The sequence below is a fragment of the Psammomys obesus genome, unplaced genomic scaffold (assembly GCF_907164565.1).
Source record: "Psammomys obesus unplaced genomic scaffold, mPsaObe1.curated_primary_1811, whole genome shotgun sequence".
Lineage (NCBI taxonomy): Eukaryota > Metazoa > Chordata > Mammalia > Rodentia > Muridae > Psammomys > Psammomys obesus.
The window spans coordinates 2208819-2233872 of record NW_026595981.1 but is presented as its reverse complement, the minus strand read 5'-3'; the positions used below and the strand labels follow the sequence as shown (position 1 = coordinate 2233872).

Here is a 25054-nt window from a genome sequence, read left to right as displayed (position 1 = left end):
AGGCTCCAGGGAGGCCATGTGCTATTGGTACTGCTAACTGGCTTCCCAGGGAGAACATCCTGGAGGAAGTGATGGATGAGCAGATAATGGGCCAGGCCCGACCAGGCTGCTCTGACATACTGGCCACATCCCACAACTCAGGCCCTGCCGTGATTCAGGAACAGTATGGCAAATCCCTGTGTTTCCATCAGGTCCAGTGTGCAGGGCGCTACCACCAGTGGTTTCAAGGCTCTTTCTCTGCATTCCCCTGTGGGACACGGCACCTGCTGCTTCTGGTCTTTCAGAGGCTGCACCCTTGATCTCTCCTCCCTGAAGCAGGGTCCGATATTCTTTGCCTGCAGCAACCCCACTGTACTCTGAGACAGATTAGTGGACTGAAATGCTGGAAACAGCAACACCCAACTTGCTGGCCAATTGCTGGCCAAGAACGATGCCAGGATCCTAGTGAGGACATTCTATAGCTCTTGTGCAGAGCCTGGAGGTACCACCATGTTCCCTGGTGGCCTGCCCTACTGCCCCCAGGAAGAGCATCTGTGTGTGGCCCTGGTGTGGCGCTGGGAACGCTGAGGGGTTAATACAGCTCTGCTTCCTCTCACCTTCTCCCCTGCCTTCTCTGAAGGAAGCTGTGTGGAATTACAGACATAAGTGCTGGCTTTTTAGGAGCCTGCTGCTTACCAAGTTCCTGCCAGGCCTGGGCACAACCCTCTCTCCCACGCCTGCCTGCCTTGGGCTCTGTCCTGTACGCAGGGCCTCATTCAAAGGACTGAGGGCCTCCTAGGGCACACTTTCTGGGCCCTCCCTACCCCAAACCTACCCTGTTCACCCCCCAGGGACTGAGCTCAGTGTACAATGGTACCCAAGGAGGAGGGACGGAGGAAGTGACATCGCTTGGCCCGCCCCCACCTCCTTATTCCCTATAAAAAGCAAAATGGTGACTCAGAGAGAAGAGTTGGAATCGTCCTGCCTCCTGCTCCCACTGTTAATTTTTAGACGTGGAATTAGGCAAAGGAAACAGCTCCACATACGCAGCTGACATGCTATTAGGCGGGTGGAGACAACAGAACCACTCCTCCCCGACTCCCAGCAGCCTCTGACGGACTCAGCAGAGCCTGTGCCTGCTGGAGCTCCCCCCCCCCCCAGGCCTGGCTGCGCAGCCCCTGCCCTGGCCCAGGGTGTATGGTGCAGCAGGGGCCATGGCAGCTGGGGGCCGACGCCGGCGCCCACCGCGCTACCAGTCCCTGGCAGCCCTGGTGGAAGACTCTCAGTGGCCTTTCTTGTTCCTTGTCTCAGACTTCAGCTACGGGGCCGAGGACTACGACGCAGAGGGGCATGAGGAGCAGAAGGGGCCCCCCGAGGGCTCAGAGACCATGCCGTACATCGACGAGTCACCTACCATGTCGCCCCAGCTCAGCGCCCGAAGCCAGGCTGGTGGGGACAGCATCTCACCCACCCCACCTGAGGGGTTGGCATCTGGGGTAGGTATTCCCATTTTCTCTTCCGGGGAGGGCAGACAGAACTGTGTATGTGAAAAGTGGGCCAGGGTCTGCTCAGGACGGTGTTGGCAGTGGCGCTGGAGGAGGGTGGGCCTGGGCTGCTGGTGCTCCGTGGTCCAGGTCCTGCTCCGAGACCTGCTGCTCTCTGCTACGCTCCACCGTTTCCCTGCTCCGCCAGCTGTTTGTCCTTCTGCCTGGACACCCCCGCCCCCTCGGCCATCTCTCAGGCTCTCAGGAGGATGAAGGAGGGGCCTGAAGAAGGACCAGGCTTCTCTCTCTGTACCTGGCTGGATCCGCATGGCCTGCAGACAGCGATCACCCCACAAAGCCAGAACTGGTCTCCTGCTCCCTGTGGGGTAAAGCATGGAGCCTCTGTGGTGCCCCCCAGTGCTGAGAGCCTGCAGCCCTGTTCTGTCCCACAGGAAAGGAATCAGCCTGGGCTGCCTAACGTCCCTGCTGCCAGGGGAGGCTGGGGCTGGTCCACTCCGAAGCCTTTTGTAAGAAATGTTAACTGTGCTTCGACAGGGCAGGGAGATAGGAGTGTGTGGAGGACCGTAGTTCTTACAGTGAATGCTGTTCCTGGTGACGGGAACAACACTGAGCCCAGATCATGAGTGTACACATCTGAAATACACGAGCAAGGCAGGCAGAGATTCTTTGGGGCTTTTCTTTTGGAGTTGGGGGAAAAGTCGTAGCCCTTCGTTTTGGAGGAGGGATCTCAGTTTCACAGGTCCCTTTGGCTCAGCTTGTCCAGTTGTGTTTTGTGGGGTTCTCTTTCCTCTCTCTGAGGCCCCCAGGGGAGCATCAGAGATGATAGGTAATGCCTTTCCCTTCTCTAGGGCCTAATAGCCTCACCTGCCTGGAGGCTGCCTGGACTCTACCATTTGGAAGAACCCCTGCTTCTTCCCACCCTCTGCAGGCTCTCACCCCCTCTTCACACACTGGGGTAGCTGTTATAGCCTTTGGCAACAAGGGCCTTGGCAACCAGCATCCCACTTGGGGGAAGCCACATTGTTGCCATGACAACAGAGGCCTAGCCAATGCTCAGCGGCTGCCAGGTGGTGCAAGTTTGGGAAAGGATGGGGGGGCAGGTAGAGGGGATGGGTGTCAGTGTTGGTCAGCTTCAGGTTCCCCACAGCCAGCGTTGTTGGGTGCTGTTGCCCTAAGGAAGGGTGATGGATTAGAGACAGCCATTTTGGCCACGTAGAGGCAGAGTGTTTGGATCAGTGGAGGAGCGACTGTTCCGGGACCTGGACTCAGGCCAGCCAGGAGCAAAGAGGAAGAGAGAACTCTGGCTCCACATCCCTGCCTTGTGGTTGTAGGTCAGTGGGGTTCAGATACCCCCTAGAGACTTAGCCCATTACCCCACGTGAGCAGGTGCAGGATGGTGCCTGGGGAGTCTCCAGGCAGGGCCTGGTCTACGCAGTCTCCTCTCTCGTTTCCTCATGACTACCTTGCAGGAGCATTCAGCCACAGATATTTGGATTTCATAGTGAAAAGCCCTACCCATGTTCTAGGCATAGCAGGGCCATATCCCTGCAGGGTGGCCTCAGCTTTGGGTTTGGCTTCACTTTGTACCCATTGCTCCTGACGGTCAGAAGGGAATAAAGACTTGAGTGGGAGATTTTGAAATGTTAAGTATTTACAAAGAACAACCAGCTGAAGCGCTCGGGGCCCTCGGTACTTGCTGATTTTCACACCATTGCTAGGCAGGCGATTGTTGATGCCAGTTGGGAATGGCTGAGGCAGTTCCAGCTGCAGGATGCTGTACTCCTGCCTGCCCCAGCCATAACCCCTGCCTGCCTGGAGCCAGCTGCCTTTCTGCTCTTTCTGTTGTGTTACTGGCCCCACCTAGTGGACTCTGCAAGTAATTATTATTTGCAATGGGGCGCCTGGATGGTGCAAGCCCCCTTTCCTAGTACTTGGGATGATTTGGGTTTCTGTTGTTGTTGTTTTAAAGGGCTGTGTGTGTGTGTTCCTGCCACTTGGCTGTGCTCATTTGGCCAGGCAGTCTCCTCCTATGCCAGGCTTCCTGTTAGGAACTTGGGAACAGAGGGGACTTTTGGACCAAATCAGACAATTGTTCTAGATGTTCAGATATCTAGCTTTTGGCACAGGCTGCCAGCTGAACTTTCCACACCCAAACACGCAGCCAAGTTGTACCTGGGAGGAAGATCAAAATTTGGTTTATGTGTTAGAAAAACGTAGCCCAAATGGTGTGTGTGTGTGTAGAATTTGCATATATAGATTTAGTAGAAGGCACTGACTCATGTGGGCATAGAAGCCACGAAGTCCAAGTGAGTGCTGGAGGCTCAGGAGAGCCAATGTGCAGTTCTAGTCTAAAGTCCAAAGGCCTGAAAGTCAGGTGAGCCAAGATAAAAGATTCTAGGTAGGAAACCAGTGTTTCAGCCTGAGTCCAAAGGCTGGAAAAGACCAGTCCCAGCAGTAGCAGGCATTGCAGGTAGAGCCCCTCTGGCTTTGTTTGAGACAGGTTCTCTCTGAAGTTTACTTCATAGTCCGGTCTGGCCTGACACTCACCGTCTTCTGCCTGGGCCTCATGGTGCTGGGTCATGGCATCACCACTCCTGGCTGGAAGGAGCCCTTTTCTTGGCCTTTTGATCTCGTGTCTTCAGTAGACACGAAACGGGATGAGGCAAGGCCAGTGTACTTTGGGGAGGCATCTGCTTTGCTCAGTCTATAGATTCAAATGCTAATCTCATTGTGAACCGTCCCATAGACACCTTCGATAATGTTTGGACACCCCTGGCCCAGTCAGGTTGACACTTAGAATGGACATTTAGTGTCTTGTGTCAGTGGCCTGGAGACTGCAAGTCATGTAAGCCCTGGACAGATGAAAATGTGCTTTCTGCCTATAGGACACTGAATAAGAACGTGAATGCCACTGAGCACCATTTCCTCAGGTCTGAGTCGCTCCAGTTCCTCTGAGGGGAGGCTGTGAGGAATGGCCAGGGGTTGCTCACAGGGAGCCTTATGAATACATTCAGTCCTAGCACTCCCAAGGCAAAGGCAGAAGGATTGTGGATTCTAGGCCAGACTGGGCTACAGAGTGAGCCCATCTCAAAACAAACAAAGAAAAACCCATAAGACTTTTGTCATCAGCTTTTAGAGGACTGGGACCAGCATCATTGCAAGAACTCAAGTCTGGTAAATAAACACTGGAAATGACTCTCTTTGCAGCCACTGCCTTCCTGGCCTATCCTCCCAGTGTGGTCACCTTAGCCAAAACATCCCCAGCATACCTTGCTTTGACATTTTCATCTTGGCTTGTGCCCCAGAAGTAACGGGTAAACCCTAAGCCCTTCCATGCAGGTCTTTCCAAGCCTAGGCTGGGCAGGGTACCCTGGCACAGTGCCAGAGGAACCAGTTGCTGATAGCACAGTTCAACTGGGGCTGCACAGTTTCCCTTGGGAAAGAGGGTGAGGACACTCCCACTCAGCTGCAACTTCCTGTCCCAGAAGCACAGCCTGAACAGAAAACCTCATTCTTACAGATCACAATTCCCGTCTCCTCTCTGAGAGGTGCAGTCAAAGGGACCCCATGGCAGAGAAAAGATCTGGGTTTTGTCTGTCTTCTACCTTCATGGTATATCATCCAAGGACGTCACACTCTCTGAGTTCATTTACTCATCGGTAAATGGAAGGTACTGAGAATTTCCTCCCATGTGACCTGACACAGCTGTCAGGAGTCTGCCATGAGAGGTCACGGCCCAGAATGCCGTGTAATGTGTGAGGTCTGTTTGGGCGCCTGCCTCAGCTGGCCTGAGGATCCAGAGGTACCAGTGGTGGTGGTGGTGGGGGAAGTGACCATCATTGCCACTGTCTGCTCATGTGTTTTCTCCCTCCCGTCAGCCACTTAGAGAGACAGGGCTGAGGCTCTCAGTGTTTGAGAGGCTCTTCATTTAAGGTCCACAACGTCTTCTGCAAGCTGCGTGCCGTGCTTTCATTTTACAGTTGGAGAAACTGAACCTCAGGGAGTTGATAATTTGCCAGAGACTGTTGAATCCAGCGGGACCAGGGCTCCATTTCAACCTGGAGTCTTAAGCCTGAACCTTGAAGCTTAAGCCTGAGCAGTGTTGCCAGGCCCCTCTCAGACACCCTCCTGGGTGAAACTCTTGACAGCCTCCCCACCCCCACTGGGGCTGTGCATCTGCCTTTCTAGAATAGGAGCGCCATTCCCTGTCTCTCCTTTGTGCACCTCCAAGCTCCCTTGGTAAGCGCACAGGCACCTGTGGGTTCCCGGTGGGTAATTTGGGATTGAATTGTGCAGTTCTGGAACAGGAAGGGCAGGAGGAGCAGGGGCAAAGCTGGCCAGAACCACTGTCCTCCCTTCCCTCTTGGGTTGGGGCAGAGAGGGTCATGTGTGAACAGAGGCCACGTGAAAAGACTGTGGCTTCAGAGCCTGCATTCTTCTGTGTCCTAAACACTTTGTTCCTAGGCCAGGGTACCCTGGTGGGGGCTAGCAGCCTCGCCTCTGTTTCTCCCCTACTGGACCTTTCTTCTGTCTCTGCTGCAGAGAGGACAGTGACTCTCCTCCCGTGTATTAGGGCCATGCCACTATTTCAGCTGCCGGGCGCTCCTGTTACACAGTAATAGGGCTCCGGGGCTTGTGCCTTGTCCAGGCTGGGAAGGAGGTTAAAAAAAATACCTTAGTTGTGACACTGGCCATTTACTAGTGAACTCTCGTTATCCTGTCCAGGCCATGCCCCTCCCCCATCCCATCCCATAATATTTCCTTAGTGTCTTCCCTGATGGACTGCACCTGACTGGCCTGGCCATCCCATCCCTTTCACATCCTCTCCGATCTCTCTTCTGCTAGCCTGCTGGGACAGTTCATGAATGTATTTCTTATCTGAAAATAAGGCTATTCCCAAAGCCATATTTTTTCAACAAAAGTACACTAATCATCAGGTGCCTGGGGCCCAGCCACTGGGAGGCGCTACCAAAGCCAGAGCAGTTTTCTTCCTTTCCAAAACAGGATATGCTTATTCTCCTGACCAATAGAGTCATGAGCCAATGTGGTAGGTGGACCACAGAGTCCTCACCCGCTGTCTGTATGGCAGGAAGAAATAGAGGAGGACTACAAATGGGTCCCTGGCCCGCCCTAAGCACCCAGCACACCAGAATACTTGAGGGGCACTTTAGGTCTCTGCACCGCCTTGTAGGGTGGGCCTTACTCCTGTCCTATCACAGATACGGGCCCCAGGGTTCGGTGATACTGTAATGTAGTACGTGGCCTATAACCACTGTCCTCTGCTACTCCCCAGGCGTGAGCCCTTAGCATTCTTTCTGTCTCCCATTATGAGGCAGTCCCATTATGAAGCCGAATCTGGTCTTGAACTTTCAGTAATCCGTCCTGGGCCTCTTGCGTGCTAGCATTACAGGCTTGAGCCACTATGCTTGTCTGAATTTTACCTCTTGCCTTGCAAATTCGGACAACCTAGCAAGCATCAATTCCCTCTACTGTAAATGGGGGATAAATAATCCTATTTGGAGGGACTTCTGCAGGAACCAAGTAACAGTTGTGGCAAGTGGAACTGCTCTGAGGGTTATTGGGATTTTAATCCCTCCGGGATGTAAATCCCAGTTTGTTGTGGGCTCCGGCCCCTGAGTGCTGGGACTACAGACCTGTACCACTCACAGGCCTGGCCTCTGAATAAAGTAAGCATATTACTCCATCAAAGGGAACTAAAACTACACATCATGTGTTACTTTGGAGGAGAGAAGGAAAGTCATCACTGAGATAAGATTTGAATTCAGCTGTTACCTGTCCAGCAGACCAGTGACAGGGGTTGCTAGTTCCAGGCTGGTCTGGGCTTCATAGTATGACCATGTCTGGTGGGCGGGGGCTAGGGGAGGATAAAAAAGAGATATCTAGCGTTTGGACAGGTAGTGAGCTCCCTGTTGTTGGAAAGATTCCAGTAGAGGCTGATGATCGAGCAGAGAAGAGATTCCTTCCTTGGTAGTTTTTGTGGGTTGCCTTTTGCACTTGATTGGCTGAGTTCCATAGGAGCCATTGTCTTAACCTGAGCCCCCTTTTTACCTGGTTCTTGGGAGACCTGGGGCTGTGTATATGCTAAGTAGGTGCTTTGTCGCCAAGCCACACCCCAAGCCCCAAATTACCCCATATGAAGGCCATCCATGCAACATCTTTGAGAATTGTCCAGTATCCCCAAAATGAAGTCACGTGAGCTCAGGTGGACTCTTCGGGAAGGAGTCACGGAGGAGTTGGAAACGAGGGGGCTGTGGAAAAGTCCCTAGAGGCTTGAGAGACAGAATGGTCTAGAGTGGGTTGGTTCTTGGGTTCCTGGAAGAGGTTGGAGGTGAGTCTCTGGTGGGCCAGGCCCTACCCCCACCCCATGTTCCTCCCCCACACCACACCTGCTGTCCAGGAAGAGCTCGTCTCCATTCAGATGCTGCCCTGGGTGCCCCAGGCCTTCCAGCAGCCCTAGAGATGGCGCAGTAACCATCCCCATTTTATGGATGAGGGAACCAAGGCACTCTCAAAGGCTTTGCCCACTGTTACAAAGACAAATCCAGAATGGAGAACCTCTCTCTCCCTCTGTACGTCCCTCCTTTCCTCCCTCCGTGTGTGTGTGTGTGTGTGTGTGTGTGTGTGTGTGTGTGCGTGTGCTCAATTTCATGAAGTTACCTGTACCACATGTGTGCAGAAGCCTGTGGAGGCCAAAAGAGGGTGTTGGATCCCCTGGAAGTGGGTTTACAGACAGGTGTGAGCCACCAAGAGAGTTCTGGGAATTGAACCCAGGTTGTCCAGAAGAGCAGTAAGCACTCTTACCTATTGAGGCATCTCTCCAGCCCTTGATTTTGTTAATTTGTTTTACCATATAAACAGTGTTGCCTTAAACCCAAGAGCTTTATGCTGTTGAACTCTGTGTGATTTTTGGTTTTGTTTTGTTTGAGACAGTGTTACCCTGTAGGCCAGGCTAGCTAGGCAGTTCTCCTGTTTGTCTCTAGCAGTTGGCAGGCACGAGCCACCATGCCAGACTCACGTGATCTTTTGAGTCTGCTCTGATGGAAGGGGAAGGCAGAGGAGGAGCAAGGGTCTGGGAGGTGAGAGTCTGGGTCTATCTGTGGCCCCAGCGATTCCACCTGCCTTGGCACTGCTCTGGGACCTGCCAAGCTCTTCGGAGCCTGGTGCTAAGGCTTGAGCTTCTGCCAGGAGGGCTGGATGGACATCTTTGGGCCAAAGGAACTGCGTCTGGCAAAGGCCTGGAGTGTGCCTAGCCCTTTCAGGAGCCGTTGTTTCCAGTGCGATGGGTTGCTTCACCAGGGAGGAGCCAATGGGCCAGTGACCCTTGTTTGTCTGACTTAGTGGCTGGCACTGAGCACGGAGTAAGCGTTTTAGGGTGAGTGATGTTATATCAGATGAGGAGGACTACACCCCCCAAAATGGTCATGTGACTTGCTTGAAACCCTTCCCCTTCTCTTTGGCTATGATGGTGAAATCCAAAGTCTCCCACTGTGCCAGACTTGACTGACTGATTTTTCCCCACCAATCTCCAACTGGAATATTAACTTCACGAGACATCCCTGTCTGTCCCCCGGTTTCTACCAGCGTGGCTAGCCCATTCGTTTTTATTTTACTTCACTGTGTTCTGTGGCTGGAAGGTAAGGACTTACATGTGAAGGAAGCATTCTGCTGCTGAGCCACACGCCTAGCCCTCGGTCTTTTGAGACAGACGTTCCCCGTGTAACTCAGTTTGCTTATGAACTTGTAACCCTCCTATCTTAGCCTTCCACATGCTGGAGTTTCGGGCATGTTTCACCATGCTCAGCTACACCTGAGTTTTAATGTCACCTCCTCCAGGGAGCCTCCCATGACTTCTCATTTGCTACATCAGACACACCTGCTTGTGCCCTCCCAATTCACTCTACACTCCCACCATAGCACCATGTGGGCGGGGGTGCAGTTAAACAACCTTGAGAATGTGAAGCACTTGCTCTGACTGAGCTACACCCCAGCCTCCACGCTTCTTTTTATAGCTTTATATTCTCTGATTACATACTCCGAATTTTCACTTATTAGAAATACATCATCTAGAGCATGAAAGCTCACGTCCTACAGAAAAGTAAGGGTTTATTTCTCCTTGTTTTTTTTTTCCATATGTAGATTATGTATTAAAATGAGATCATACTATTACCGTGTTATTTTACTTGGTAAAGACTCCGAGATACCTTGCATATCTGGAATTATGATCTACTGCATTCCTTGTGTGGCTGTGTGGGTTTCGTTCTATGGATGCAGCGGAATCCATTTAACCAGCTCTGTTTTCCCTCTCCTTTTTTGGGGGTTAGGGGGGCTGTGGATTGAACCCAGGGCCTTGCTCATGCTGGCCAGACACTCTGCCATGGAGTGACAGCTCCGTCCTGATGAAGCCACCCTTTTCATGTTGTTCCTGAGACTGAGTGTGCGTGCGTGCCAGTGTGCCTGTCGTCCGTGTGTGTGACCGCTGTATAGCTCAGACAGGCGTGGAACTCAATATCGTCTTGCCCTTACCTGCTGGCAGACCAGATTCCAGTTCACTCCGAGAGACATTTGGACTCTTAGCAGTCTCTGCTGCTCGCTCACGTCAGTGAACACTTTCATCTCTGTGCCCTTCTAGACGTGCTTTTGTCAGACGATTCCCTAGAGTGGACCTGCTTAGTCAGAGGGTGTGAACATTTAAAATCACAATAGCTATTTCCATGTTACCCTTTCTGGAGTTATACCTCAGCAGCATAACCCTGAGATGGCCCCTCCCAGGCCTGCCTCTCCGTTGGCACAGCCTTGGGAGTCAGTCACATGTGCGTTCTGCTCCCGAGACCACTGATCGGCAACACAAAGGGCCCCTGTTTGTGACTACATGGATTGTGAGCACAGTCCTCGTGTACAGTAGGCAATTAATAAGTGCTTGCTGATTGAGGGAGAGGATAAAGACTTAAGGGTGAGGAAAGGCTGCCGCCTCCGTGTGTGTGTGCGTGCGAGTGAGAGAGAGAGAGACACCCCACCGCAGGCTTTCAGCTGTGGACCCTGGCAGGTGTCACAAATCTTAGTCGGTACCTGCACTCTAAGTCATGCTTCTTGTCCTCCATGTTCCTGTTTCAGCTGTTCTCTTCCTGCTTAAATTCTGCCTCTTTTCTCTTCTGTCCCTTCACGGCTTCCTGAACTTCCTTAAGAAACCATCCCATGGCTGGGATTTGGCATAGCTTATGCAAGGCCCTGGGTTCCAGCTCTAGCACCACCAAAACAAAACAAACAACCAGAAAACCAAAGGAAGAAACCCTTTCTTTTGGCATTCCCCCTTTGCCGGGAAAGACCTCCCTGTTTCCAGGAACTACTCAGAAGCCCCCCAGGTTCACAGCTCAAAGCCTGCAGTCATTAACCCCCGCCTGTCTCCACCCACTCGCCCTCTTACAGACACTGTCCAGGGAAGTGCCGTCTTGGCGTGGACATCTTTGTCCACTCCGTCCTGCTTGTCACACAAGCCTCACCTCAGTGAACTTAGTGTGCACAGTGGCACCGCTCGGTTGCACATGCCAGGCCTCGTATGAAAGCACATGTGCCAGTGAGCAGGTGGCCGGACGGGCAAGATGGGGAGTTCCAGGGCAGTGCTTTTAGGGCTGGATAGGTGTGAGGTCTGAGAGGTCGCAAGGCCTGGTTGGGTTGTGGTTTGGAAAAGGGAAAGATGGAAGAACCGAAGAGTTTAGTAAAAGGGGTGTGTGGGACCATGGGCACAAAGCCGCAGGTGACAGCCCACTGGTAGGCTTGGAAGGGGAAGCTGGTGTGGGGAAGAGGAGAGACTGACTGGTCTGGATTTGAAGAGCTGAAGGGGTTGCTGCTTTGATTTCTGTGTGACGAGATCCAGCTGTCTGCAAGTCTCGGGCCTGGAGGTGGCAATGGGTTGCTAGTGGCAGAGCACTAAGATGGGATTAGTTTTCCGAAGGCTGGGAGCATAGGACTGTGGGATAGGGCCCGGGCCATGACTCCACGTGTTCAGGAAGCCGGAGGAAAGATCAGCCAGATCCACTATGTGGACCCAGACACCTGAGGTTTCGGAGAAAGATCAGAGAGCTGTGGCCATATTGGCTATTTCTCTGGAGAGGAGGCTTTGGAACCAGGCTGAGCAGGCAGAGTAGGGAGGAAACCTAGGTCCAGGCCTTAAACATTTCAGAGGGAAAGGGAGGGAACACTCTGGGGATTTGTGAGTCACTTCCCCTCCACAGGGACAGCCAGCCTCTGAGTAGAGCCTCTGTGTCCACTAAAGGGGGCATTCTCGTTAGTCACTGGAGTTTCCAGCCAGTTGGAGTGGGTGGGGCGGTGTAGGCCCTTGATGTGTGGGGAGCTGCTTCTGAGGTTCAGCGGTTCAGGGAAGAAGTGGGTGCCGAGTCTACTGTGAGTAGGAGTGTGGAGAGCAGGGTGAAGGCATTCTAAAATTAGATGGCTCAAGGTACCTCAGGTGTTCTTGGGTTAGGAGTAAGGACACAGAAAGACCCTTGGAGCTACAGTCCTCTGCTGACTGCTGGTTTGACCCGTTTGGGTTCCCCATGCCGTGCACATAGAGCTGTCAGGGTAGAAGATGGAAGAACCTGTAGCATAGGGCCCTGAGCTGGCACACTTATGCCCTAGGGAATGCCAAGCCTGGCTGTTCCCAAACCATGGGAACAGCCTTACCCGCCCGAACCAAATGAGGAATTGTGGCTTGAGAGGGCCCTTCAGATGAGTCTTGGTATTTATAACCCAGCCAAGTAAAACTGGACTGAGAGAGAATGTAGTGGGTGATGGGCAGGAGGTATCTTTGCAGGTCCCTGGTGGGACAGATCCCTGACCAGCCCAGGCCTAGAGAGCCTGTTGCACCCCTTTCAGTCTGTTTCAGTTTTGGTGACAGGATGGAGCCTGCACCTGTAAGGGCAGCTTTCTGTTATTGACAGAATGGCAGGAGCCTCTCCCAGACTTCGGAGTTCCAGAAAAAAAAAAAAAAAAAAAAAATTAAGGAGTAGGATAAGAAACTACACTCTCTCCTTTCATCTCCTCCTCCCACCCCGCCCCCACAGCTTTTTATGTTCTTCTTCTCAGCTAAGGTGCCCAGTGACGTAGAGAGGAATTGGCCCTGTGTGGGCCCCCGTGGGGACAGTTTGCCTTTCTTCGGAAACGGCCTCAACAGTTTGAGTCTGTCCTGTGGCCATGTGGTTGGCACTGGCAAGCGAATGCGGTGTGTATGGAAGGCTGGTCGTGGAAGGCTGGCCCACCAGGCTCTGATGGACATACTCCCACCCTGCACCTCCTGGCTGGGGGCACCTGTTGCACAGACAAAGTGGCAGGTTGATGCATGAGGCTGACTTTTATTCCAAGCCGCCAGCTCTTCTAAGGAGGTGGGGCAGAGAGGGCGCACTGAGAGGAAACCCCTCCCACACAGCCACAGCTAACAGCCAGTTGCAAGAATAAAGGCAGCGTGTTGCCACCCTTGAGCCTGGCTCTGAGCAAAGGCAGTGTGTGGACATTTTAAGCCCAGCTCTGAGTAAGGATGTGGCTCAGAGTGTGTTGTGCTTTTTAAAAAGGCGAATTACTTACTTTCATTTTTAAAGCCAGGAGGTTTTGTGTAAGCAATTTAAGCATTCATATTTTCCACTGGGCATGGTGACACAGGAAGAGGCAAAAGCAGACAGATCTCCGCGTTCCAGGCCAGCCTCATCTACATAGCTGGTTCCAGGATGGCCAGGGCCACACAGAGAGACCCTCTCTCAAAAACACGTGCAGGGAGTTGGAGAGATGGCCCAGCAGTTAGAGTACTGGCTGCAGCTGGGGGGTGGTGACGCACACCTTTGATATCATCGCTCTGGAGGCAGAAGCAGGTGGATCTCTGACTGTTGAGGCCAGCTTGGTCTATAGAGTGAGTTCTAGGACAATCGGGGCTACACGAGAAATCTGTCTTGAAGAACCGCCCCTCCCCCCCCCCCCAATAAAAAGCACTTGCTGCTCATGCAAAGGACCTGGGTTCAGTTCTAGCACCTACATGACGTTTCACAGCCATCTGTAACTACTGTTTGAGGGGAACCTGAACTGGTTCTGATGCCTTCTGACCACTGCCAGCATCATAACACACACACACACACACACACACACACACACACACACACACGGGGAATGCAAAACAACCACACATATTATACATGTACAATAAGATAAATCTAAAAATGGGGCTGGAGAGATGGCTCAGAGGTTAAGAGCATTGGCTGCTCTTCCAGAGGTCCCGAGTTCAATTCCCAGCAACCACACGGTGGCTCACAACCATCAATAATGAGATCTGGTGGCTTCTTCTGGCCTGCAGGCACACATGAAGGCAGAACACTGGATACATAATCAATAAATCTTAAAAAAAAAAAAAAAAAAAGTAAGTCTAAAAACAACAAAAAGAGCAAACAAGTCTAGCTTGACTACACGCAGAGATCCTGTCTCAAAACAAAACTAACACCATAAAGCATACGGATGTTGCAGACTTGAGCCTGGGTTGCTTTTGGGGGACATTGATTAACTGGCGCGGCTGTAGTTTCTTCAGCCCTGTTAGGCCCTCTGTGGCTCTGTGCTTACCTTACCTGAACTTTGAACGAGTGCTAAAGATGTGCCACAGTTGTCTTCGATGTGGAGTTGCGAGAAGAGTTCCTGCAGCTGGCCCCAGACTCCTCCCCCACGGCAGTATGGGTGCGTGCCTTGAGTCAGGGTCAGAGGACCCGAATGTGAGCCTCGTCTTCTGCATGAATTTAGTTTCTGGAGCATGGAAGACGCTGGGGGGGAAGAGTGAGAGGGCAGCCACCTGGGAGCGGGCCGGGGCGGGCGTTAATGCCACCGTCCTAGACTGTGTGCCCTGGCCTTGTAGGGCCGGCTCTCTCCCCTTGTGCGGCGCAGAAGCTACTCCAAGGAAGCCTCACTGCCCGCCGCTCTCGGGTGGCCCGCGGTGCCCAGTGATACACGCTCGAGACCCTGTCTGGCACCGTGTTCCGGCTGGGCACGAGGCAGGCCGGTCCCCTCCTGCACCAAGTACAAAGCCTCGCTCACTCTACCGTGGTGCAGCGGCGACTGCGGTTTCTCGCCGAGTGGGCCTCCCCGCCGCAAAGGTGCCGGAGCCTGCGGCCGAGGTGCCGGGGGGCTCTGTCCTGTGACGACCCCACGGGGGCGCCGACCGAGTGGATGCAGGGTGGCTCCTCGGGGAAGCCGCTCTCCCGCTACCCCTCGCCCGAGGGCTCCGGAGAGAAGTTGTAAATAAAGCGTGTCTCTGGGAAGCAGACCTCCCCCCCGCGCCCGCCCGGCCTGTCTGCGGCCTCCTCCCTCCCTCCTCCTCCGCTCCAGAAGCCTCCGCCAGCCGCTCGCCCGCCCGGTGACCACAGAGGGAACGAGCGGCTCCACCTCGCAAGTCAAGGCGTGCGTTTCCTGTGCCTTTGGAGCAATCGGGCCTCCGGGTCCAGAAAGGGCGGGCTCTTTGGGGCCGGCAGCGGCCGGGCGCCGGTCCTGGGGCGAGCGGAGTGGCCGGGAAGGAGCGGACCGCGGAGGGCGCTGGCTGCCGCCCCTGCCGTGCGTTCGCCGTGCGAGCGGCGGCCCGGAGGCCCCGCTTCCCCTTTCTCGGGGTGGGGACGCGCGGGAGGCGGGCCCGGCGCGCAGGACGGCTGGAAAGCGGCGGCAGGAAAAGGTTCATAATGGAGCCTTTCACCGCGAGCCGGTGGCCAGGTGCCAGGACCGACTCCGCGGAGGCCAGCATGCTGGTGTAGGCCTGCCCTGCGCTCTTCCCCTCCTGCCCGTCCCCCGCCTGCCTGCCTGCCTGCCTCCCTGCTGGGGCGCGCGGCGGCCGCCGCTGCCGCTGCTGCTGCCGTTGCTGCTGCGGCTGTGTGGACCCTGCTTCCTGTTTGCCCTCTGCGGCTCTGGCTGCCATGGAAGAGGAAGAGGAGGCAATAGGCTTTTTGGACAAGGTTCTGGAGGATGAAGATGTGTTTCTCCTGGAGGAGTGTGAACTGGGAACCCCGACCAGCCCCGGCTCAGGGTCCCCCTTCTTGGTGGCCGTGAAGGTGGGAATGTGACACGCCCTGGATGCTTGTGGGGAGGGGGTAGGGCTGGCTCTTGACTGATGCTGAAGCCGTGTTTGGAGAGAAATGGCTGATGTGTGCACAAGCCTCATAGCTGAGTGGAAGAGCCCAACTCGGCATGAGATGGGCTGTGCCTGCCCAGGGACCGAGGGCTGTGCCCTGAGCAGCTGTCCCTGAGGGCGAGCTGGAGTGCACCAGTTGTGTTCAGGGCCAGTGACTGTTGGCTCTCCCCTCAGTCAGCTGTGTTGGGGAACCTTTTTGGGCAGCGACATGAGTCACCTGGAGGCCTGAGAGCCTGTTGCCCCCGGAAGAGTTGGCCGGCTTGAAACTGGTGGGCAATAATTTATTGTCTCCATGGCAACCAGAGGATTAGGGCATTTGTGAAGTGTGGCCAAGGGAGTTACCCCTTTTCCAAGGAAGAGACTGGCGACTTGGTGCGTCTTGACTAATGCAAGTGAGCGTTTCGGAAGATCAGGAGTCTGAGGTCACTTGGGCTTTCTCGAAGGAAAATGAGTGAATCAGCTGGAGGGGGTGGGCACAGCTGTCAGGTAGGTAGGCATTTTCCCAAGGTGGGCACAGGCAGGGGTAACCCCCTTGCTCCAGGCTGATAGACCTGCAGCAGAGCTCCTGGAGAGGCAGATTAGGAAGGGATGGGCTGTTGGGAATGCCAGCTCTGGTGTGGAGAAATGGATTGGCCGTACTCTCTCGCCTATACCTGCCTTTAAGAACTCTAGCCACAGCCTATGGCTTCTCCTCTGTGCCTGAGGGAGGGCCTGTGAGGACGGTGGCAGGGATTACCACACTGCAAGCCAGGCTGCCTAACCCGAGGGCTTGGTGTCCCCTGCATTGCCAGGGCTAGGTGTTCAGAAACTCCAGAGTCTTTCCGTTCCGTAAGACAATGATCAAAGCCTGCCCCACCCACACCATGATGTGGCTCCAAGAAGGAGCTAATGGAGATTAAAAATAGACTGCAGACACAGGTTAGGTAGGTGGCAAGTGTGCGGGTTGGGGTGGAGCGATGGCTGCAGGCTTGGGTGGGAGCTGCAGTGCGATCCTGGCACCTCGTCTCTATTTGGTAATCTGGTGCTGGTTTAGAGCACCAGGCTTAAGTCATGTCCCTCATCAGGCCCACAGAGACCTCAGTTCTTGGGTTTTGGCCAGCCTTCCCACCAGTCTAGTTATAATCCAAGGAGCATGCTGGGAGTTCAGCAGTCATGGGATGGCCAATCTATGAGGTTCCTGATTGACCTCTCAGAAGCCTTTTCAGCCTTCTCATGCCTTCTGGGCATTCCTTTCTCTGGGTTGTGGCGTATAGCTTCATCGTGTTCTACTGACCACTGAGTGTACGGCCGAGACCAGTGAGAATTTTTGGAATGACTGAGGTTTGTTGGGACATACAAAAGCCATACCAGACTCCTAGCCTTGTTTTATCTTAGAAGTGTTCTCTGGGGAGGGGTTTGACACATGGTTGCCAGAGAGGTCGTGGACACATAGCATGCCCCAAATCATCCTTTCTCCAAGGTCCCCATGATGCTTGGATAGAGCCTTCCCCTCTGTGCCACTCCCCTCCCCTCTCCCCTGCTTCAGTGTTTCTGGAGTTAGCTTCAGTCTGGAAGCTTCTTGCTCATCTGTAATAGCTCTCCAACACCTGTTTCCTCTGTCAGCCTTGGCCTTAGCTAGAGCAGGGTTGCAGAGAAGTGGAAAGCATGGCCCGTTCGAGTGCTGTCCGGTTGTGTTCTGTCCTAAGCACTCAGCCTGGCACTGTGGAGGAGACAAGTGAGCAAGGCCCAAGTTCAGAGGGGACAGAAAAATGACGTGAGAAAACAAGCGGTCCATGGGGAGCATTCAGATCAGAGAGTACCAGAAGCCAGCCGTGGGGGCGAATGGTAATACTAGCACTAGGAGTTCAAGGCCAGCATGAAATACATAGTGAGTTCCAAGTCAGCATGGGCTGTGAATGAGACCCTGTTTCAGAAGCATGTAAACAGCAACAGGGGCCTCTGGATTCCGAGGAGGAGAGAAGCCACTTGTAATTGGGTCAGAGCTGGACTGTGTACACCATCTGCCTCCACGTGTGGCAGGGCCATGAAGCCAAGGTGATGTTCTCAACGTTCTGGCTGCCATGGTCTTGGCTCGCTCCTCCAAGGCAGCTGGTAGGAGTCCAAGGCAATTTGTGTTTTGCCTATTACTTTGCTTCAGCAGTACTTACCTTAAACAGTAGTTGTGTTAGCTGTGCATTTGCCCAAATGCCAGCCCTATAAATCAATCCTGGTTTCACCGTCATTTCCAAGATGCTTCATCTTCGTAGGGAACAGATGCAAAACTGCCTGGCTGTTTTCTCCAGAGCTGGACCTGGAGCTTGCTACATCTCACACAGCCGGCTTCCTCGGAGGAGCTAACGGTCTGTGAACTCATAATGCAGATACTGATAACAACATCACATCCCATCTGCAAAAAAACGGTGCATACTTCAAAAATCTTTTCACACAGTTCTATTTTAAAGGTAGGTAGGGCTGCCGGGTGGAGCCTTGTGGAAGCTGCTATTTGTCAGGAATAAAAAGCCCTTTTGCATTCCACATTAACTCTTCGTGTGCTTAGAGAGAATGGGTTGACATGCCTGCGTTGTTTGACTCTGGTCTCTGTCTGCAGAGATGGTGCTACCATCGCTTCATTGGTGTCTCCTCGACCACGGGCCGCGTAATTGCTGATTTGAGAGGTGATTGCAGGTGACATCTCAGTATAGGTTTCCTAGTAGGTATATGCTTTTTTTAATGTGTGTGAGAAAAATTGATTTGATATAAGGGTTAGGGTAAAACTGATTTTTTTAGAATAGAAAATCAGTACTGGCCAAGGCATGGTAGGGCATGTCTTTAATCCCAGCACTTGGGAGATAGAGGCAGGCGGATCTCTGTGAGTTCAAGGCCAGCCTGGTGTACAGAGTGAGAAATGTCTCAGCACTGCGTGTGTTTAGTGGTAAAGGTGTGTAATCCCAGCGCTTGAAAGGCTGAGGCGGGAGGAGTACAGATTTGAGGCCACATAGGAAGATTCTGTTTGATATAAAGTAGCATGCCAGCATGGCAAGGCTGTAATGGTGGGATATGAGCGACTGAGGTCCTTAAACATGTATGGAGTATGTGAAGCTTCCCAAAGCTTCAGACAGCGGGAAGGTGGAGCATGAAGAGGGGAGAGACTCCATGCACTGTGCTCTCGTCCGTCCTGAGTCTGGGGCTTAGCTCTGGGCATCAGCCCCTGATGTGACTGCAACCCCGCATGGCATCCATCTACTCTAATGCAGAGTGTTCCTTGCAAACTGCTGTTGCCCAATGTGGGCTAAATCCTGCTGCGTCTAAAGCCCCAGACCCTTGCTGTGTAGCTTGTGGCTTTACAGCACAGCTGGAGCCAGCCTTGCCTGCCTTGGAGCTTCGCTGTTGCCTTGGAGAAGATAAAGGGCCATGGAAAGATTGTTTCTTGACTTGGCTTAGACCCAAACCTTAGGAGGCTTTATTTAGCCCCTAAGCTCTGCAGAAGCTCAGGCCAGAGCTGGCCACGGCTTATCAATAGATACTGCCGTAGTGACCTAGTGTGTTGATTTGGGGCCCTCAAGATGACAAACTTTCAGCCTATCAGTCGAGCAAATTGTGTCAATTGCTGGGGATGATGGTGCCCACTAGGGTTGCAGCTTGTAAACCCAGATTGGAGAGAAAGAGGTGATGGCTCTCCTGTGTCAGGGAAAGGCTAGCTTCGTGGCAGAGCATTTGCCCAGAGGGTCGGTGCATACTGGGCATCTCTGGAAAACATGTTGAGAACTGTTTGTATTACCGGTGTCCAGCACGTAGTAGAGAAGCAACAAATGAATTCTGAGCACTGGTATTTTATGAGACACGGACTGAAGAAACAGTTGTGGATTTCCAGGTTTTGTTTTTAAGTTCATTGAGTGCACTGCCCGAGAGCAGCAGCTGGGCACACAGAGCCAGGTACAGCCATTTCCATATTGTTCCACAGCAGAGACACCCCACCCAAAGATGGAAGTCTCTTCAGTGCTAGCTGAGCAACAGGCTTACTGCCAGTTAAATTTATGGAGCTTAATATCACATCATTAAACTCTCAGCTGCCTATACCCCATGCTAGCTTGAATTTTAGAACAGATGTAGCCCAGAATGCAGATTCGTGGAGTTGACTGATTATTGCCTTTTGAGAGTGAGTCTTCAGAGATCTTTCCTCAAAACCAGTCTTTGGGATAGGATTCTGAGGCGAGGGTCTTGTTAGAATGGACTGTTAGAGGCAGTCCGTTGCTCTACCGTGGAAGGTTTCTCTGGAGTAGGGCCTGCAGACCACCAGTTCTCTAGAGTCTGAGGAGCACTGCAGTGAGGGCCACCTTCTCACAGTGTTTGCCTTGGATGTCAGGGATCAGGATCGAGGTGCAGTAGGGAGCAGTGGCCTGTAAGTTGGAGGGCAAAGGGCCAGTTAGGTTTGGGAAGCAGCTGGCAGGGCCACTGTGGGTCTGATCTTGAGGGCTGGAGCTCAGCTGCTAACTGTGGTCTGTATGCCAGGGTGTGTTAGAGGCTGGGCTGTTTGCAGGCAGCTGGCCATTTACACCCTCTGCGCCTCAGGCCCTAATGCGCACACCCGGCAGGTTGTGAGGCAGTGGTGGAGAGCACTGAGGGCAGTTCCTGGTACTTACGAAGCCATCAGTAAATAACTCTGCCCTTCCTTAATGTGGGTCTGTACTGGGCTCCTGACGCTGCCAAAACAAATGGCCACAACTTTCTTGTGCAGCTTCTGGAAGCTCTCAAGGAATAAATCCATTTCACCTTTTCCCCGCATTACCATTCTCCAGCCTAAAATCCAGCAATTTAGGCTTTACCCCCAACCTCATTGTCACCCCACTGATCTCCTGCTTCCCTCTTACAAGGACCCCTGTGACTGCTTAGGGCCCTCACCTATGTAACCCAGGAATTTCCTCAAGTTTAATCCCAGCCACAACATTTTAGTCACTAAAGTAATGTGGCCATATGTTTGAGGAGCAAAATGTGGACATCCTGTGGAGTCCCTGATGTCTTCCCTGAAATGTGAGGTAACGTGTCAGAGTCTGGAGGCAACAACCTTCAGACATTTGTACCACTTAGGAAAAGGTGTGATGGGTACTTCTTCAGGAAGCCTTCAGGGACACCAGGGTGGGTTTACCATGTAGCCTGAGAGGTTTCGGTGGCTTGATACACTTTGGGGGTTCACATTAAGAGTGCGCAGTTGATGCCTAGGAGGGAGCTGTTTGAGGCAACAGGTATATAAGTACAAGATTGGAAAGGTGTAAGAGAGGGAACAGATCATCTTCAGGGTTTTTGAAAGGAGGAGGAGTTGGTCTTGGGGTGGATCCCAGCTCTGTCTCTTTTAAGTCTCATTTGTTTCTCATATAATGGGAAAATATGGAACTCGCTTCAGTGTGGGTGTCTGAGGGCCGAAAATCAAGTATGGAAGTATGGAGAGGAGTTAAAAGGCTTTCCTAGTGAAGGTCAGATGTGACACAGTGTGGAGGCTTGTCTTGCGGAAGAAGAGTACAATGCACTTGTAGCAAAGGCTTGAGGGAGATCACCCACTAGCCAGGAAGGTCACCGCAAGGCCATGCAGGCCTTAGGTGCTGAGGCAGGAGGAAGAAGTGGCACTTCAGCCATGCTGTTGAGAAGAGCTGTCAAGGGCCACATCGCTACAAAAGAGCCCCGCTTCAGGGGGGCTGAGTGTGGCTAGCTTGTCGGGAAGGCAGAATTTGCTAGGCCTTGGCCCTGGGAGAAATTGGGAGGTAGGGAAGACCCGGGGCTGCAGCCCAAGTTGAAATTTATTGTCTTTTATTTATCACTGTTTTCCTCTCCTACTAGATTATAAACCAGGTGGCAGCAGGGACAGAGCTTCCTGTTTGCTCCCTGTTGTAGCTATTGGGCCTGCTGTGCATTTAGTAAATACGTGTTGAATAAACAGATAGGTGAACCTGTCTCTCCTAATTGAATTCTGCAGTATTTATATGAAGCCCTTGACCAGAAGGTATTCTTGGAAGATTGATTTTTACTGCAGTGGGCTGGAGAGAGGGAGGATTCAGAGGTCAGTTAGGAGAACTTGGGTGGGAGGAATCAATTCTGGAGATAGTCAAGAAAGCTTCCAAGCATGGCAGAAGGGAGATAGAAGGACCGAAGAGCAGCCAGGAATAAAGCTTGAGGATCCCACATGGTGAAAATTGCGTGATTTTCACCGAAGGTGAATTTTTAATATTTTTTCTGTACCGGCCACTGTATAGTTGGAGACATCCAGATTAAACAGGGCATGGTCTCCACCACAGGGGCACAGTCATTGAGGAGGGAGGGAGATCTAGCCCGGGTCTGCGCCTAACCTCCTGAGGTAAGCGTGGGTGGCTCACAGCTGACACCTGTTCTGCTGCTGAGCCCCTAGGACAGGAAGATCTCCGCACAAGTGGCCACAAGGCCGGAGCGCCCATGCCAGTTTCCGTCCCATTCTTTCTAACCTTGTCTCAGTTTATATATCACTTCCTCTGGGGGGAAGAGGGGGCGACCTGTCTGTCCTCTGCTGTTCATCCCACATAACCAAGCTCAACCTCAGTCATGAGAGAATGTCTTTATCCCCTCTTCCCTCTTCAGACCACGTGTGAAGCAGGTCCTTGGTGACCCTGGTTAACAGTATAAGTTTACTAGGTCGAAAATGGTTAAGTGCAGAAGTGCTGAGAAAGGACGGGAGAGACACAACACAAGATGGTAGCAGGAATATGGGTGATTGCTGTTTCTTTTACGTCTTAGTATTTTCCAAAGTTTCTGCAGTATAATGTCAGTATAATGTCATGCTCCATGAGCATGGAGGCTCATGACTACAATCTCAGCACAGGAGATGTTGAGGCAGGAGTATTGCTGTGGCTTTCCAGACCAGCTTGGGCTACATAATGAGATTCTGTGTGAAAACAAACAACAACAGTAATATTAATAATAATAATGGCTTTTTATCACCCTTGAACATGTTGGTTAAAAGTGAGAAAAATGCAAAACAAAAAAAGACGTGTTGAGCTGTGGTCCTTTTCTCACGAGCTGCCTGCTTTTGGCTTGCTTTCTTGCAGGTGGAGGCAGGGAAGGGCCTGGAGATGAGGAAACTGGTTCTCTCGGGCTTTCTGGCCAGTGAAGAGATCTACATTAACCAGCTGGAAGCCTTGTTGCTGGTGAGTGCCTGGGCGCTGGGGTCGGGGTCGGGGTGGAGATGGCTCCCTGCCAACCAGTGTCCTGCTCTAAAACTGCTCTCAGGTTTTAAAGGAAGGGGACCCATAGAAGACAGAAAGCAGTGCTGGGGGGCCGGTCACTCACTGCCACCCCTCCATGACCTTAGTCTGAGAGGCGGGCAAAGACTCACGGTGTGGGAGCAGGAGCCTCTCATCAGCTGTGATGACTGTGATGCTCTGTTACAGACTGATACAGTGTTTTTACCCAAACTAGCGTCTACCAGTCAAGTAAGCTGAGATGTTTTCGGAACCTTTGGTCCAAGTCCTTCCTCTTCCCCAGGAAAGGAGACCATTAACAGCATCGTGAAAGTGAGATGGAAGATGTCTGTTTTTAAAAGTGCTGTGGCTCAGAAGCGTTAGATCAGCCTGAGCTCTCAATAAAGATGAAGGTGGTGTTGTGTGAATCAGATCGGGTGATGACTATTAAGACATTCTCCAGAGATAAAAGCAGCACACAGATGCTTTTGCCTTTGAAGAAAGTGCTTATTAGATGCATCTGGGTATTATGCACAGTGGTTGTATGGTGTAAATTCTTCTCTCTGAGTGTTGTGCAGTCAGATGGCATAAAAAAAACTGTTTTAAAAAAACCTGAGCTGCCGTAGTGGTGCACATCTTAATCCCAGCACTGGGAGACAGAGGCAGGTGGCTCTCTGAGTTTGAGGCCAGCCTGGTCCACAGAGTGAGTTCCACGACAGCCAGAACTACACAGAGGAACCCTGTTTCAGAAAACAAAACAAATAAACAAAAGTAGGAGGATCATCATGAATTTGAAGTCAGTCAGGGCTATGTAGTGAGCTTCAGGCCAGTCTGAAACCTTTGTCTCAAAACACTAAAAAGACAAACGAAGCAAACAAATAAAAACCCCAGAGACTCAGAGATGAATATGGGTTGGTAGGATGGTCCTCATAAGTCAGGTACACATTTATATACTTGGTATGAGATGCAATGTCATTCAGTGTCCCAGAGGTCTTGACATGTATTACTCAAGGAATGACTATTGGAGTGTAAAGCTACTTTGCAGAGCCCTGCGCTGAACTTGTTTCAGGATCTCCTTGGGAGGTTAGTGGGAAACCCAGTGGTGACTTCCAAGTGGGAGACAGTGGCAGACAGGAGTGCAGTCTGGGACGGAGCCAGGGCTAGGACACAGCCTTACCCTGCCGTTAATAGCGTGGCTTCCACACTCTGCATCTCAACCCCTCCGTGGCTTGTGTGTGTAGAGGTTTAAATTTTTCTTTAAGACTTTATTTATCTTATGTATATGAGTGCTCTGATATCATATAGACCCGTATGCCAGAAGAGGGCATCAGATCCCAGTATAGATGGTTGTGAGCCACCGTGTGGTTGCTGGGAATTGAACTCAGGACCTCTGGAAGAGCAGACATTGCTCTTAACCACTGAGCCATCTCTCCAGCTTCCTGTGTGTAGAGGTTTAAATCAGCATTTTAAAACAAATGGGAGAAGGATGTCAGTATGCATCAAAACTTGTACCAGTTAGGTGCTGTCCACATGTGTGTGTGGCCGATATGCAGGGACACTTCTTTTATCCATGCCTCCCCTCTCCCTACCCTTGTCTCTTTCTCACTTTCTCAGGTAACCCAGACTGGCCTTGAACTCCCTTTGTAGCTGAGGCTAGCTTTGAACACTTGATCCTTTACTCCATTTCCCAAGTGCTAAGGTTACACTTATGTGCAGACCCGCTACATTATTTCTTAAATGTTTGTGCATTCAAAAACCACTGCTTTGCTAGATGTTAGAGTGTATGCTTGTAATCCCAGCTCTCCATAGGCTGAGGCTAGCCTGAGCTAGATAATGAGGCCTTGTCTTAAAACAGATAAGACCACTGTCTTTGGAAAGATAAACATAAACTCTTTGATGCTTAGTTTTCTTATTTGAAAATGATCCTTCTGTGGAGGATCTAGTCCAAGACCACTGTCATCTGCAAAACCTTGGATAGTACCGCATCCTGAACACACTGTGTCTTTTTCTATGCATACAAACCTGTACACAGAATAGACACAGTATGATATTTGCAGTTATTAATAAAGTTGAATGATGGTAGCGGTGTACCGTAATAAAAGGCATGTAGCATAGCCTCTGTCTTCAAGATTCCAGACACGCATTGGTGTTTTCAGAGTGTGGGTGACCACAGGTAACTGATGGTAGCAAGACAGTTGATACCTCTTTCCCTGGGTGGAGAAGCTCAAGCGATC

At 52.1% G+C, this 25054-nt stretch overlaps 1 protein-coding gene across 3 annotated transcripts in view; it reads left to right on the top strand.

Annotated features, from left to right (window-relative positions):
- Positions 1-25054, top strand: part of Abr (ABR activator of RhoGEF and GTPase) — a 182153-nt gene that overhangs the window by 92664 nt on the left and 64435 nt on the right. For 2 of the 3 annotated variants that reach the window (XM_055619944.1, XM_055619945.1), the window contains exons 2-3: positions 1291-1475; positions 22689-22787. In XM_055619944.1, the coding sequence (XP_055475919.1) occupies positions 1291-1475; positions 22689-22787 (284 nt within the window). Of the gene's footprint in view, positions 1-1290; positions 1476-14885; positions 15563-22688; positions 22788-25054 lie in introns of those variants that run through there. The other variant, XM_055619946.1, reaches the window with a different exon arrangement.